Source organism: Halyomorpha halys, unplaced genomic scaffold (genome assembly GCF_000696795.3).
Source record: "Halyomorpha halys isolate HHAL.00 unplaced genomic scaffold, Hhal_1.1 Scaffold265.1, whole genome shotgun sequence".
NCBI classification, from domain to species: domain Eukaryota; kingdom Metazoa; phylum Arthropoda; class Insecta; order Hemiptera; family Pentatomidae; genus Halyomorpha; species Halyomorpha halys.
In genome coordinates, this window is record NW_027107765.1 from 879,063 (window position 1) to 895,696 (window position 16,634).

Consider the following 16,634-nt stretch of genomic DNA (forward strand, 5'->3'; position numbering starts at 1 on the left):
TTGGCTCAATAAAATAGTATAATTCTACTATTTGAGTTTTTTTTTACCGCACTCGGACCATATTCCATTCATCTATTCACACGGTCAATCAACAATCTTCCACGATTAAAATTTCTGTTTTCTTTGCACACTTGACTTGGTATGTCTCTTATACCTTCCTGGCCATTTTTGCCATCGAGGGTGATAACTCTAAACTTACCCACCTATTTAAACAAGAGTGGGAATATCGATATTCATTCCATGTGTCTGGCATAAATAAAATTTCAACCCCCTCAGGCCAGACTCAATCCAGCACTGCACCTGTTTTAATCCATCTTTCTGTGCCTTATAAGAATACATGTAGGTCTACCTACTTAAAGATCTTATTGTAGACTAAATTCATTCTGCAAATCCTTTGTGAATTTTCTGGGTCTACTTTCTCAGTCCTCCCAATAGCTGTTCTGTGGTTAGTGAAGACTATAGGATACTTCTAACTCTTCTACATTTCAGTATATAACTATATTATAAGCTTAAAGAAGTTGGACCACAATAGGCAGGAGGTTACTTCATACCAGGAACATTCTCTGTGTTCTTTTTTTGTATTTTGCTGTTATTTCATTCTTACATAGGATAAATTGAATGAGACTTGCACTTTCAGGTTGTTTGTTCCCTTTTGTTAAATTAAGATATCTTTACTCTTGCCCACTCAGCTTAAAAATTCCTTTTTAGAGCTTGATATATGGACTTATTATATTAATTCCACCAGCTGTTTCTTTACTCAGCCTCAGTATACTTAACTTTTTTTTTTGTAAATAGATGCTATTTTAGAAATACTTATATCCTATTCAAATCTAAAAAAAAAAAATTTACTGAATAATTATTACTCCTGAATTTTATAATGCTTGTACAATCTATGAAATTTCATTTAATTATTAATTTGCTAATACATTGTTAATTTCGAGTTTACTGAGAGTTGCAAAGCACTACTCCAACATGGCAGACAACATATACTCACTTATACACAATGTTCTATTATTGTGAGTTATAACGTACACTAATATTATTACTTTCATAGGAAGGCAGTGATTAACTTTCATTCACTCAAAAGATAAGCAAAGCCAGATGGATCCTTTTTATCCCTTTTAACATTCACCTTAACACAATTCACTTTCTGGTTAAAAACAAAAACAAAAAAAGAACTTTCTGGTGTCAGTTATAACCTGGCTACCAGTTATATGTTAGTTATAAAATGGTCAACCGCTTTCTTATTTATATAAGTGATTAGATGTACACCCATCATATTGGATTTGTACTTTGGAATTTGTACCATAAATTTTACAAAGAACTGTGTATTTATTTCATTCTCTTATTGATTTCAAGGACCATTCTCTTAAAGAAGTCATGGAGCAAGAAGAAACAATAGTGAGAGATACTCAGACATTACATTCTGAAATGCAAACACTAGTTTATGAGAATTATAATAAATTCATCTCTGCTACTGATACTATCCGTAAGGTACCTCAATATTTGCTATTTTAGAAGTTGATTTCTTTTCTGAGAATAAGGTTAGGGATGCTAAAAATTAATTACATTTTGTATTCTGTTTTTTGAATAATTTTGATACCATAACGTATGTTTATATTTACTTTATAATAAATATTATTATAAACTTGCTTTATGTTAATCCAATCACTGTTAAAAGTAATCTATCTTAATCGAATTTCAGAAAACAAAGTAAATATTAATATACAATTTGTTGTATATTAATATTTACTTTGTACACAAATTGTATATTAATATTTACTTTGTTTTCTGAAATTCGATTAAGATAGATTACTTTTAACAGTGATTGGATTAACATAAAATTTAAATCTTAAAAAAAATAAATAATTACTATGTCCATTTTTTGTTGAGATGGTATATCTTACTAATATTTATAGAATTATTCTTGAAAGGAGCACCTATTTTCCACCTTTTGTTTAATTTAAAAACACCATTTTATTCTTGTTTTAGATGAAAAGTGACTTCAAGCAGATGGAAACAGAGATGGACTTACTGGGACAAAATATGGATTCTATAACCCTTTTTTCAGATCAAATTTCCCATACATTACAAGTAATTATGTTTTCTAAGAATTTAATTTATCAACTGATGATTATTTGAATCAAACTATGGTAAAAGTTTACTCCAGCTACCCCAAAATGCCCAAAGCCCATTTTTTCCTGACTAGAGTGTACTGATGGTCCCGAATGGAGCTGACTACGTTAGATGACTTAAGTTAGGTTACAAAATTAATCACCTTTCAAAAGGGAAAATTTCTGTCCCTGCACACTTACTCCTTTTCCCCTTAGTTAAAGGTTAGCTTATAATATACCACAATTTTCGGCAGCAGTTGCTACTACTTCTACTGGCTTATAAATATTTTATAATACGTACGTTTAATTATTTCTTCTAACTTATAAATATTTATTATACGTTAAAAGCACTAAATTATAATACTTCGACTCTGTAACCTAAAAATAGATCGGAAGCATTTATTTTATATGGTTTGTTTTTAATAAGAAAAGAAAATTGTTTAATAGTTAATCTGACTAGAATAATAAGGTTCTCTTGAGCTGTAAATTAATAAGAATAAGTAAATTGTTTAATAGTTAATCTGAATATAGTAATAAGGTTCTCTTGAGCTGTAAATTAATAAGAATAAGAAAATTATATAATGGTTAATCTGAATATAATAATAAGGTTCTCTTGAGCTGTAAATTAATAAGAATAAGAAAATTGTTTAATAATTAATCTGAATATAATAATAAGGTTCTCTTGAGCTGTAAATTGATGAGAATAAGAAAATTGTTTAATAGTTAATCTGAATATAATAATTAGGTTCTCATGAGCTGTAAATTAATAAGAATAAGAAAAACTTTTTATAACAAAATCATGAGATACTTTTTTTTTATCTTTTTATTTATACCCGCACCTGTCAAATACAAAATTGACAATCAGCGGACTGCCTGACTTTTATATTAATTAAACAAATAGCATATTAGTGCACCTCTAACCATCTTCTCCTCATATATATTATACAGGGTCAACAATCTTCTCATAATTTTATAATTTATATTTTGTAAAGAGGGAAAATAAAAACGGAAGATATATTGGGTTTAAAAGATAAAATTGGATTTAGATATGTGGATAAATAACGGGAAAAAATGAATACAAAAAAGGATGAAAATGTTGAAACAAGAAAAGTATGTATTACTATCATATATTTTAAATTTACTATACTATACCTATTTATTATTAGAATTAAAACAATTGTCTAACTAGGTATAAATATGACTTCAAAAGCTTAAATAGTTAGTGATTGTTTTAAAACTAATATCCATATATTTATAGCATTTAATACGACTTGTTAACACCATAAGTTTCTGTCTAAAGATAATTTGTTTTTAAAATATTTTTCCACAATGGATGGAAATATTGATAGAAAGCATACATGGGTTCATTTCATTTCCAGTTGATGTGTTAGACTCATTAGTAAAAAAAATCAAAACAAGAGGATAACTTTAATGATTTTTTCCCTATTTATTGATACCAGATAACCCAGTAACACACAAGAAATTAATAAGAATAAGAATGTAAATTACATGTAAAGAAATTATTTAGGTAAAATTCATCAATATAACTTAAAACACATACCCCAATGTATCCACACTGTTGTATGACCTGAAGTGATTAGGGGCATTCTTAGATATACCCCAATGTATTTGAGGGAAGTGAAAAATCCCTGTCGAAGTTGCGGGTAATTTATTTTGAAACAAACGGCTGGGAATTGGTCACCTCTGGTGCTTCTCGGCTCCGTTCCGGACCATCAGTACACTCTCGTCAGGAAAAAATGAGCTTCAGGCCATTTTGGGGGAACTGAAGTAAACTTTTACCGATTGTCCTTTTCTTTGTAGTAATTTACTTGTTAAACGGGGTGTTTGAGGGTTAAGTGTCCTACCTGAAATTATGAATTCAGATGGAGTTTCCCAACAGATAGAACTAATTAAGTACAGATTATAAAGGCAATCCAAGTTACCAAACTTTATTTGAATTATAGTAACTTTTCGCACATACGTTTTATTAGATAGTCTTTCTTGGTTTTATAATATTTAAAAAAACATTTATTTTTTTTACTTCAGAAATGTCTTTTTAAAAATAGTGAGTCAGTCATAGAGGGATTATTAGAAATAATATACAGGGTGTTTTTAGATTAAGTATCCTAACTGGAAGTATAAATTAAAGATCTTAAAACAAAACAAAAAAAATTCCCTAGGTTGATATGTCTATTAATGCTTTGTTCAGAAAATATTAAAGTTCAGAGATTTTCATTGTTCACTCTACAAGTGCTACATTTTCTACCATTAAAAAAAGGAAACAACTTTCATTGATTTTTTTCTATTGCATTTTGTTTGTTATCTTTTTAGTGATTTATTTTTATAAAAAGTTCGTCTTAGAAATTACTTGTTTTAGCTACTGTTTTCCTTACCTAATTATTATATGGGCGACAGACCATGGAGGTCTAAGTCCTCGCATATGTATTAGGAAATACATCGTAAGCTTCTTGACATGGTTTTTTCGTAGGATGGGTTCATCACTCCCACGGCTATTTTTTGTGAGTGCCACCCATTGGCTAATGGGCCTCACAAATGTCTGGGGGAGGTTGTGAATGAGTTTTTTATTATTTTATGCTTGAAAAAAGCACGAGTGGGACCGAGACTCGATCTGACAACCTTTGGGTTGGTAAACTGGCGCATTGCCATGTTGCTACAGCTACCCACAATTATTATAATACAAACATTAATTATATAGTTAGACGAAATCGACGGGGTTGTTAGGAAACAGATGAGCTAGCAAAATCTAGGAGGTTACTGGTGGATTCATTTGGAATGTTCCGTCAGTGTTTTAAATTGAACTAATTTTCTGCCATGCACGTTCTTCAGAATTGGGCGCGTTATCAAATGTTCCAGTATTGTGAGGTTGAAAATATGAGTCAGACATGTTTTATGATGTAAAATCTTAACGGTGAAGATAAATTCATTCCCCTTATAGTACTTAGTATTACTGACTATTCTTGTCAGAAATCCTGCCTCAATTTTTCCGTGTTCCTTTCCATGTCGTTAATAGAAGAATTCAAAACATGTAAAAGTTAACCCTGGAACACTCAACGGTTATGAGGAAATCGAACTTTGAGAATTTTTTATTACTTGTTACTGAAATAAAACGATTATTCCAAATGAGTGAGTTTGTAGTACGGTCCTTCCTCTAAATAAAGACTTTTTTCATATCCATATATTAATAGTAGAGCCCTGCAATTAGTCAAGGACACAAATCATACATTGCAGAGAAAATGACCCTGTTATGAATTATTTAGATTAGGGGTGATTAGAAATTATTTAGGTTATAATAAATAAATTAATATTTGTTCTAACTACTTCATTAATGAAATCTAAGCATTAACATTCATATTAAATGTTGTTCAAAGTGATTACCTCGAGCATTTAGGTAGGCTCATCATCTTTCTTCCACAGTAGCAGTGGCCAAGCGGCTCTGTATATGTTAAATTTTAAACTTGTTTGGCATCTTTCAATTAACCTTTGTAAAGAATTAAGATCATTGACCATTTTATAGTCTTTTAGACATAAGAGGTTTACGACAATGGCTAAATGTTAACTATCCTAATCAATGGATTGGCAGTGCCGAACCAGTGGCTTGGCCTGCACATTCTTCAGATCTCACTATTTATCAAACAGCCTTCTGCAGAATTAAAAATATATATATATTTTTGTGAATATAATAAAACCAAGTTAAGCTACCAAACAAAAATTTATGTGCAAAAAGTTACTATAATACTAATAAAAAGTTTGGTAACTTGAATTGCCTTTATAATCTTTACTTAATTAGGTCTATTTGTTGGGAAACTTTCATATCATTTCATTATGGATGTAATTATACCTAAAAAACCTGTAATTTTGTGATTTATTATAATATATATAATTTTTATTTCAAGCTAAATTTTTAATTTGAAAAGAGATATGATCTCTTATTTGCCTATGGTTTGTAATGGATACTTATTGTGACCAATCACATGGAATGAGACAACAGTCAATAACTGGTTTTAAATAACATTAACTTGAGGTATTTAACGCTTTTAATTGGAATATTTCAAAGATACTCTAATAGGCATCTCTCCTTTTTAAAATTCAATTATTATTGATTTAGTTGTATATCATATTGTAATAAATTAACGTTGATGACCCAACAATGATGTTTTACATCACTAAACAAAAACAAAACAAACATATTGAAATAAATTTAATTATTTCAAAATATGTAATCAACTGATATCCAAATGTTTTATTTGTAATTTTTTGTTCTATGATAGGATACTAGACAGCAGATATCTAAACTATCTGGAATTCATATTCTTCTGAAGAGGTTACAATTTTTATTCAAATTACCCAATAAACTAAAGAGCTTACTAGAAGAGGGAAATTATAAACAGGTAATTAGTTGAATATCTGGCAATTCTTAGTGACCCATAGCTGTATTTATTTATCTTACAATTTGGTGTTTTGGACTAATTAATTTCAATTTTTTATGTTTTATAATCTATTTTCATATGAGTCCTTCTCCAAATTGGTGCTATTTAGCTATCAAAATTAACATGATTGATTCCATGTTTTTATTTTTATTATGTTAAGGGAGTACTCCTTGATAATATCCTGAAGCAGGCACACACTTGATATAATAGTTTTTGTGATATCACCTGCTTCGAGGAGGTCTATTATATTGACACCAACGGATCCGTTAGATATGACAATATTGTCGCGTTTACAAAAGTCGGAGACACGGCACTTGTCTTGGATCTGATGGTAAGATTTGAAAGTAATGACCTTGAACAGGAAGGTGGAGTGGAAAGGGAAAAAAGAAAATATATGAAAAATGCGTCCCTTTCCTTAAGGAAAAATTCCGCGAGACCTTCGGAGAGAGAGAGAGTTAACCGTGAGAGGCCTCTGGTTTGGATCTCGCAGAACAATACCAGATAGAACAAGGAGCTTCTTAGAAGGCCTAGGTGTTAGCATTGGGGATATTGCAATCTTAATCTATGTGTTAGTCTTATTCTCGTAAAATGTATCTATTTGTTTGTTTTTGGTAAACTGATCTACTGCTGTGACTATAAATGATGGTCTGATCTCACATTGTCGTCTATTATTGAATTTGTTTAGTGGGTCACTGAAGAGGATCTAGGAGGGTGAATTCCGGAGAGCGAATTTGATGATTGGGTCAATTAAAAAATTGTGAAATTGGAGGAGCAGAAATGAGAAAGAAAAATAGGAATGAATTGAAACATTTGTATTTGTTGTACAGACCGAAATTGATTATTAAAGGAAACTGTAGGGGAAAAAAAATTGTTTATTATATCTTATTATTGTATCTCTTTTTTTCTACTAATACCATGTATGTGTAATTTATATATGTCCGATTACGGATTGATAAGTATGCTGTGTGAGATAGCAACCTGATGTATTTAGGCAGCATAGATAAATAAAGTATTTCTCTCTCTCTTTTAAAAAAGTCTTATTCTATCGAGTAACACATAGGACTAAGGAGGGATAAAATAAAACAGAGCACCTAATTACTATATTATTGAAAATATCTATTTAATAGTGATCAGACTTAACTATTTGATCTTATACAATTTTTAAACGTAAAATAGAGGAAAACTTTTCCTGCTTAAAAACACTTGTAGCATTCTCACTTTTTCTCTGTTATCACATCTATTATGAAAATAAAGCTAATCATAGAATTTAATATCCAATGTCAATACTAATATTATTTTAAACATTGTTATACAAATAAATATATGCTTAATCAGGATATAAAGGATCTAACAGAAGCTTTTATTACTAGTTTTTTACAGAGGTGAAGTGATTTAATTGGGAAAAACAGTCATAACTTCAAGACAAAAAAAATAACAAGGGAAGATACCAAACTGGCAAGCAGAAACTCATTACATGAACCGCAATTTCACTTAATTTTGGATCGGAGATGAAAATACCATCCTTCTTTTTTAAATTAAATATATGGCTTGAAAGAACAATGTCTTACTTATTAATTTCACAAACATTAGTGTCCTGAACTACCAATTGCGAATCCTGCTTGTCAAAATTAAGGGATCCTAATGGTGAATGTTAAAAGGAAAAGAAGTTTTTTTCTTTCCATTGCCATCCTGGTCTCTGAAAATTTCCATTGAGGCGAGGGAGTGACTGCCTATGGAGTGACAAATCAAACATTTTTCATAAAATTTAGATTTTATCAGTATAATACAATAAATGTAAAAGAAGTAAATAAAGAATATTAAATAAAAAGGTGTAAACCTAAACATACAGAGTAGTTAGATAACGATAATAACTGTTTTTGTATTGATCGTGATTACAATACTTTATCTACACTGATAATTTTAATAGTCAAGACATCATAAGTAACATGAAAAAATGTACAGTGAAATAAGTTAATATTTTTATTTTTAATGTTACTACAAAAGAAAGAGACTGATGCCTTGTCAATTCCCAGTCCCAGCTTTGTAACAGTGCTAGGGAATGACAAAATGAGCATTATATATTTTATAACTTGATAACTATAAATGATTAGAAGCTTAAAGTGAGGAAGAACATTGGCCTTAAGGAGGATAATATCACAAAAATAAAATCATTCTCATTCAGAAGGTTCATCGTTCTTAAAAACTCTATAACTGAAATAGCACCAAAATTAGAGAATGGCCCATATAACTCCATAAATAAGTTCACTAACAAATGCATTTCTTGTATGTATACATTAATTACTTATTGAACGTTTGCTTTGATGTAAAAAGAGGATAAGTAATTGTAACTGTTGTGTTGTAGGTTAAGAAATAATTTATTAATTATATAAAATAGATTATATTGGTGATTTTTTTTTGGTTTATCTAAAAAAATTTTAAGAATTAACTTTTGTGATTACAGGCAATTGATGACTATGTCCATACCCAGCAAGTGCTAAACCACTATGCACATTTGGAATCTTTTAAGGGAATTCAATACGACTGTCTTGAAATTGTTGAGTTACTCAAAGAAAAGTTATATTCTCAGTTTGAAAGCAAAACGGTTTGTATTTTATTTTACTTATATTCTTTTATTATATTTAACTTCATTATATTTCTATAATTTTTCAATTTTTGGTATTTGATTTTATTGTGTCATTGGTTTTCTCTCTTAATAAGCATTCAAAAAACTTTTTCATCCCTTTAATACCTTAAACCACTTGGTCTTTTTGAAACATTGTTCTCCAGTTTATCCATTTCTGATATTGTTTAGGAAATCTATCATTTTTCAGATGACAGAGGTTTTCTTTTTTTTCATCTTGCGGTTTTGGTAATGAGTTTCTTAGAGTTTATTTTTCATTAATTATATTATGTTTTTTCAACAAATATTCAAACTAATTGTATTTCAAATCGAAACAAACCAAAAATTTTATGTCCTTTAGGATTCTTTTTTAACTTTATCGATTTAGTTCTAATAACTACAAGGATGAGTAATATGGATATTGGTAAAATTGTTTTACATTATATTCAAATTTAAATTATCAATAATAATCGCTGTTTATTTTTTTCTCGTTATCCTATCACATATTTAGGCATCTACCAAAGATGTTGCTGAAGGTGTGGAATTGCTCCTTCTACTCAATGAACCAGCTGATACTCTTTATCAAAAATATTTAGCTCATGCTTCATTACGATTAAAAAGCCATTTAGAAATTTTGGAAAATTTGCTTGGAGAACGGGTAAGTTAACTGAATAACTTTTTTTTCATTAATATTATCTGTTAATTTGTTATAATTTATTCTTTTTTAAAAAGGATCTTATTGAATTAGTCGACTTGGCCAACAGCAGCTTTTTCAGTGATTTTTGCTTGATTGTTACATCTTATAAAGAAATTTTTCTCTCTGAAAGTAAATCTTGGTGAGTTTAAAAAAAAAAATTATTACTTGGTTTTCTTTTCTTTATTTATTTACTGCTTGGTATAATAAAAATGACTTATTTAGTAAAATAATTATTAATTGCTTATTATTTCTATAATTATACCAATAAATGTGTGCAAGTGGTCTAATTTAAGTTGTTAGTCAATAAATTTATAATTGTAGGGAAGTAAGTGGACAAAGTGAGTTAGATGATTGGATAAGTGAAAAGATGAATAGCATTCTTACATTAATTGAGAACAAAGCCTTTCAAGAAAATGATACCCCAATTCTTGTCAGAGGGCTAGATCGCCTTTGTAGTACTTTGTCTGCCACTACATCTCTCTTTTCTTACGACTGCACGAGGAAAGTATTATTATTATTTTTTTGTTATTATATTTTTCCAAGCTTACTTTTGTTATCATGGTATTTAAAATTTAAAGTCGTATTTATTAGATATATTTATTAATTTTATAGGAGAGTTACTGAAATAGGTGTGAAGTGCGGAGAGAGGGAATGTACCAGAAGGAAGACAGACTTGGGTAGGCAGCTGGCTGATAGTTTGATTGAAGCTCGACATTCTCTGTCTGATCAACCTAGTGAGGCTTCAGAACTGCTTCAAACACTCATTATTCAAACCATTGGTGCAGTCGAAACTCACGTAGCTGAACTACAGGTAATTATCATTGTTAGTAATGAATTATGTTGGTTATGAAATTATTTCTGTAAATACTGAATTATTCATTAGCTTATAATCTTATAACTGTTTACTGTTTACAAGGTCCTGAAAAATGGAGAACTATCATTTACAAGTGACCGAAAATTACGAGACAGCATTGAAGGATATCTAAGAGACATATTAGTCTTTGGATTTTTAGAAGACATGATCAATCTTGCTCAGACTTTTACAACAACCACTATATCACTTCCAGCATTGCTAGTGCTTGCTAAAATGTGCCTAGAGTTTTCTAATACCCACATACACAATCTGGTTAGTATAGATATATATGAATTTTATGCTGTTTATGAAATTATATTTTTTTTCCTTCAATAAATTATTGAAGTAGATTACTCCGAAGTTTGGATCGAATGTAACAAAGTACTTATTAACAAAAGACATTTTTATATTTCTTTTAAACCATTGTTATTGCTATTATTGTGTTTACTAGATATATTTATAGATTCTTGAACACTTTTACAGTTACGATTAGTTGGAAATACTGCTCCTTCTGAAGAAGAACGTTTAACAAAAGAAATGCTTAACGTTGCCCAGAATCTAGGAAATCATTATGTGAAATTACAAGGAAATATAATTGGTCAGGTATGATTACAACTTAAATTTTAAATAGGTATAATCATGTTTAGGTGAAAAATTAAAGATTATCGCTATTGTTAAGCAATTAGTGTATCTTACTGTAAGGCCCAAATGTAATGATACCGTGTGCAAAACCTAAAATAAGGTTGTGACCAATTTTATTTGGCTAAGCATCACTTTTTAACACTAACTATGGGTGTATCTATAATCATTTAAAGGAAGTCAGGCTAGGTTAGAATTATTTTACCGATTATCATTTTAATGTATTCTGCTCTATTAAGAAAGAACTCAGTATCTTACTAATCGAAAAAGTGATAAGTTACTGCATTAATAATAAGTTAAATAATTTTCTAGAACCAAATTTTCTGTATTAAAACCAAGAAATGGCTTTTGGAAAATATTGTGTTCTTGGAAAGCAGTACTATACTTTTCACAATTTCAATAGTAATGTAACATTTCATTCTTCAAACATTACTTGAAATATCAGATTTTAATATTGTAAATAAATTCTTCATTTATTCTGGGACGCATCCTTTAGAATAACATTACTGAAATATTTGATGGACTATAGAGCCTTAGATAATAAAGAGAAAAATAAAATTGTGGGAAGTTTTGGGACTGGCCAACAGAAGTGAAACTTCTAAAAATGAAGTCATGTATTAAAATTTTATTGATAATGATCATGCCTTCCCTCTTATAGCTTAAGGCAAAATATATTAGTTGCAGAATAATAATAATAAATAGAATTGAAAAGCCATTTCCTAAGTCGATTTTAGCTGGAAAAAGTTTTATATAGTTAGAGGAGAGTATGAGGTATCAGAAACTCACTCAACAAGCCAACATTAGCGGGACTGCTAAGCTCCTCTACGCTCTTTTTCTCTTATAACAATGAAAATTTTCCTGCTACAATCGACCAGAATTACCTTAATCTCCCCTCCTCCCGACCATTTTTGTTTCATCTGGAATCACGAAATCAGTTTACTCTCTATAATTTTTTTTTCTTGAGTTGAATTGAATTCCATAGGGAAGACGGTCTGGTAAGGAAAGATGTATCAAAAGATAATAAGTCTGAAGACCGGTATCAGGTATTGAGGGAGTGAATAGAAGAGTTATTGTCAGATGGTAGATTTTTTAAATTCTAAATTACTACATACAATGTAGTAAAAGTAAGAATGTAAGTTTTTAAAATTTAGTTATTTTTAATATATTAATTGAGGTGATTAGTTTCAAGAATGGCTGAATCTACTTTTCTACACAATCTATTTTTATTTTTTTTCTATAAATTTTCAATACAATAAATTCTCACTCCATTATAAAAACGAGTTCAAACTCATTATTTAGGTTAAAAATTCAATTTTTTTGTTAACTCCTGTGAAATTTTTGAAAATAGACTGAATCAATAGCTTATACTGATTTGTTTGGTAAGTTTTTTTCTGAAAGAGTAAGGCCTGGGGCAGTTTCCTCCTCGCCTTACAAAAATTACTTACTGACATGCCACAATGTGATTCCAAATACATGATAGTGCATTATACATTATAACATCCTTAATGTAATTAATGAATTACTAAAGCATGCTTTATTTTGCCATTTAGATGATTCGTAAATCTGTAGAAACTAGGGATTGGGCTCATAGCTCTGAACCTCGTAATGTCAGAGCTGTAATGAGAAGAATTTTAGAGGAACTGTCTGCTGCAGAGCCCATTGCTTCTCTTTTTGAAGATGGACTAGTGCAACCTCCAGGTTCAGGATCTCGACATCATGCTCGGTATTTCCATTTAAAACATCTTTTTCTTTTATTTTCTTTTTTTTTATTATTTCCACCTCCTCAATTATTGAACTTGATTTAAAATATTTATATGTCAGGGCATGTGGGTGGTACCTACCCACTTATTTCTTATTTATTAATAATAGTGATTAGTTTATTTAATATTTCATGTCATTAAAATATTTCATAGATCAGGCACTGGTGTTTCGTGGGCAGACCATGGCTATACACACAATCTGCATAAGCTGTTCTCTGATAAAATTGAAATATTTACAGCAATCGAGTTTACTAAAACTTCTATTCTCACTGGAATTATAAAAATTAGTTTAAAGGTATAGTATTAGTGATTTACTACTTATTTTTTTATGCATTACTATCCATTTGTTTAATATTTGATTTACATACATATTATAAGTTATAATATATTTTCAGACTCTACTTGAGTGTGTAAGATTAAGGACATTTAACAAGTATGGTTTTCAGCAAATACAAGTTGATATCCATTTTCTTCAACTTCATTTGTGGAAATTTATTTCAGATGAAAAGTAAGTGATATGTTTAATGGTAATAATTAGTGATAGCATGATTTTACATTTAATTCTGAAAAGGATGTGAATGTGTTATCATTCGATGAAACCTATCAATTTATTAACTGATTTATCAATATAACTCATTTTTTTAATGTATGTTAAAAAATACAAAGAAGATTGAAATTTTTATTTGTGTAGCATGATGAGTTTTATGTTAGTTTTACTGCATGCTTTATTGATCAAAAATATATTTACAAATTCATAAATTATTATATATAAGAAGATGGTCAGGGTTGCGGTAAAAAGTGAAACAAAAATAGTTTACAACTATTAAAAAAAAAAAAAAAGTAAAACAAAAATAGCGGTAAAAAGTGAAACAAAAATAGTTGTAATCTATTTTTGTTTCACTTTTTACCGCAACCCTGACCATCTTATATTATTTATACCAATTTTTGTATAACCAATGTTGTCCATTAATATGACCATTATATATCAATTTTTACGGTCAACTATATATACATATATAAATTATTATAAATTATAAATGGCATGCATCAATGTTTGTCAGTTGTATACTTGTACGCACATATCGTTGGTGTTCTGTAAAAAGAGTGATTCAACAAATTAGGTATTTTCATTTTTTTTACTGGACTAGTTACTGATAGTAATTAGTTTAACTATGTGAAACAATCAGAAATATTGCACATCCTTAAAATTTGGTGCAGTACGTGCACCACACAATATTCACTTACTACTCTACTTTAAGTTTAAAGTAATCATTGCTCATTTCAAAATGACAATTTCTTTGTTATTCACGATTGTAAAATTGTATTGTATTATTATTATTTCACTCTGTCATTTCTGGATCTCTCCTCTTTCCTATGTTCTATCAGGACCTAGAGTGAATAGTTATAGGACTGACTACCCCCTTGACTGTAAGTGAATACCTTATAGAGGGAGTATCCAGTCCTATAAGGACCTAAAGTGAATACTTTTAGGACTTGCCATCACCTTCACAACTGTAAGGAAATACCTTACAGAGTAGAATTTCCATCCTGCTGGAATTTAAGACTCACCAATCATCCTTTTAATTCAGCTCCTATCCGGATTAACTTACCTATTTGAATACGCATCATCAATGCCTTCCGATTGACCTCACCCTTTAAATTGGTGCCAGGACTAATTATTCGGTAGTTTGGAATCTTAAGTACCTTTTTCTTATTATTCAAGTACATTCATTGCCCTTGGCTAGGCATAAATTCTTCAGTCATTCTGTTTTTTCAGAATGATAAGATTTAGTTTTCTGTTTAGTTAGTCTACAAAAGAACTTTTTGTTTAATTTATAATGCTATGAAAAGAGTAAAAATTTAGGATTAATATTTTAAAATGTTTGACTGATTCTGAATGACTTGAATAATGATTTTTATAACAATGACAGTATTTATCAAAAGAACAAAATAAACTGAATAAAATATTTGATTATTAACAAGAGATACGTGTATAAATTTGTATTCATAATGTTGTTGTATAGTATATTAAAATGTACAATAACCAATGCCCACCTTTATTTCCTATATTTTTTTTAGATTGTTGCAGTTTCTCTTGGGTGAAATACTTGCTAGTGCGGAGCAACGTTGCTTAGACCCAGTTCCTATCGTCGAAAGTATAGTAGATATTATTTGTGAAAAAGAGAAAAAAATTGAAAAAAATCATAGTATGAAATAACTTTTTTATATTTTTTTAGAGTTTCATGAAATTTAAATTATATTAATTGTTTGGAAAAAAATAAAGAATTTATGTTGAATATTTGTTGTTTTATTATTGTTAAATAGTTCAAAGAATTAGCAGTTGTTTTCTGATTATTGATTTTTATATTTAAACATTGCTTACCTTTAAATTACATATACATCATATGTCTAGTTAATTTGTGAATCTATATATATATTTTTTTTGTGCTTACTCATTACGTTTTTAAAACTTGTTTTTGTTAACTTCATTATATTTTATGCTTTATGTTATCTGGTATACTCCACAGGCCAGTGTCCACTAAAGGAGAGAATAATCTATTTATTTTAATCTTATAAAAAAAATTATGGTTGTCCTTAGGACTTACTGACAAAAGTGAAACATATATTTTGTTGGAATTAGAAATACAATATATAAATCTAATTTATTTAATAGTAGAAATATGAATAATACAAATTTTGTTGGTGAACTAAATTTTTTAAAATTATTTTTTATCACGTTTTAAATAAATCCATACAATGAGTAATTTTTATTTATACTTTTTTCATTTATGAATGAATTTTAACTTAATTAAATCATATTATTGAATTTTGTTACACTATTTTTTCTAATACATCCTGTAATCCGAAGAAAAGAATTACCGATATTACACTGTACTTCCTTACAAAGTACTGCACCTATGACCCATCATTGGTTGTAGCGGCAAAGATTTTTTTTATTGTATATGATTATTTCCATCAAATGTATTGTGGAAATGACAAGAGTCTGACACTGATATCTCGTATTTATTTTTAATAGTATTAGGTACTATGATGGATTTAGAACGAACTTGATCGATATAGTAAATCCTATGAAAACTAATTTCTTAGTCATAATAAGGTACTAAATTCTTGACATACAGATGTCTGTCAGCTATTGCAGGAACTTATTTTCTATTCTGTCAGTCATGTATCAACTTTAAAAACCAGGCATTTAGCATAAAAGGCAGACCGTATCACCTTTTTATGTAATCATAGATCAAGATACAATAGTACCTACTTCAACTTTAGTTACTTTCAAGTTATGGACTTGACTCTCTCCATGGGTTGTAGTTATAGTTTTCTTTCTTTTCAATTTCAATCAAGTATTTGCATTTATAAAATGAGACAATAAATAATCATAATTCACTGATAAATAATATAATTACTTAATGGAAACACAGGCCTTAGATAGACCTGGGAATTAAAACATTAAATAGTTTTTCAAAAATAATTATTTCTGAAAT

The 16,634-nt window shown here is 29.1% G+C and overlaps 1 protein-coding gene across 2 annotated transcripts in view; it reads left to right on the plus strand.

The window, feature by feature from the left end:
• The window catches only part of Vps51 (vacuolar protein sorting 51), an 18,261-nt gene extending 2,833 nt beyond the window's left edge, over window positions 1–15,428 (plus strand). The window contains exons 2-15 of one of the 2 annotated variants that reach the window (XM_067046085.1): window positions 1,360–1,494; window positions 1,993–2,094; window positions 6,404–6,523; window positions 9,024–9,164; window positions 9,694–9,840; window positions 9,915–10,018; window positions 10,201–10,378; window positions 10,490–10,690; window positions 10,796–11,005; window positions 11,216–11,335; window positions 12,922–13,094; window positions 13,285–13,426; window positions 13,527–13,639; window positions 15,211–15,428. In XM_067046085.1, the coding sequence (XP_066902186.1) occupies window positions 1,360–1,494; window positions 1,993–2,094; window positions 6,404–6,523; window positions 9,024–9,164; window positions 9,694–9,840; window positions 9,915–10,018; window positions 10,201–10,378; window positions 10,490–10,690; window positions 10,796–11,005; window positions 11,216–11,335; window positions 12,922–13,094; window positions 13,285–13,426; window positions 13,527–13,639; window positions 15,211–15,349 (2,025 nt within the window). In that variant the 3' untranslated portion in view covers window positions 15,350–15,428. The remainder of the gene's footprint in view (window positions 1–1,359; window positions 1,495–1,992; window positions 2,095–6,403; window positions 6,524–9,023; window positions 9,165–9,693; window positions 9,841–9,914; window positions 10,019–10,200; window positions 10,379–10,489; window positions 10,691–10,795; window positions 11,006–11,215; window positions 11,336–12,921; window positions 13,095–13,284; window positions 13,427–13,526; window positions 13,640–15,210) is intronic. The other variant, XM_067046086.1, reaches the window with a different exon arrangement.
• The last annotated feature ends 1,206 nt before the right edge of the window (window positions 15,429–16,634 follow it).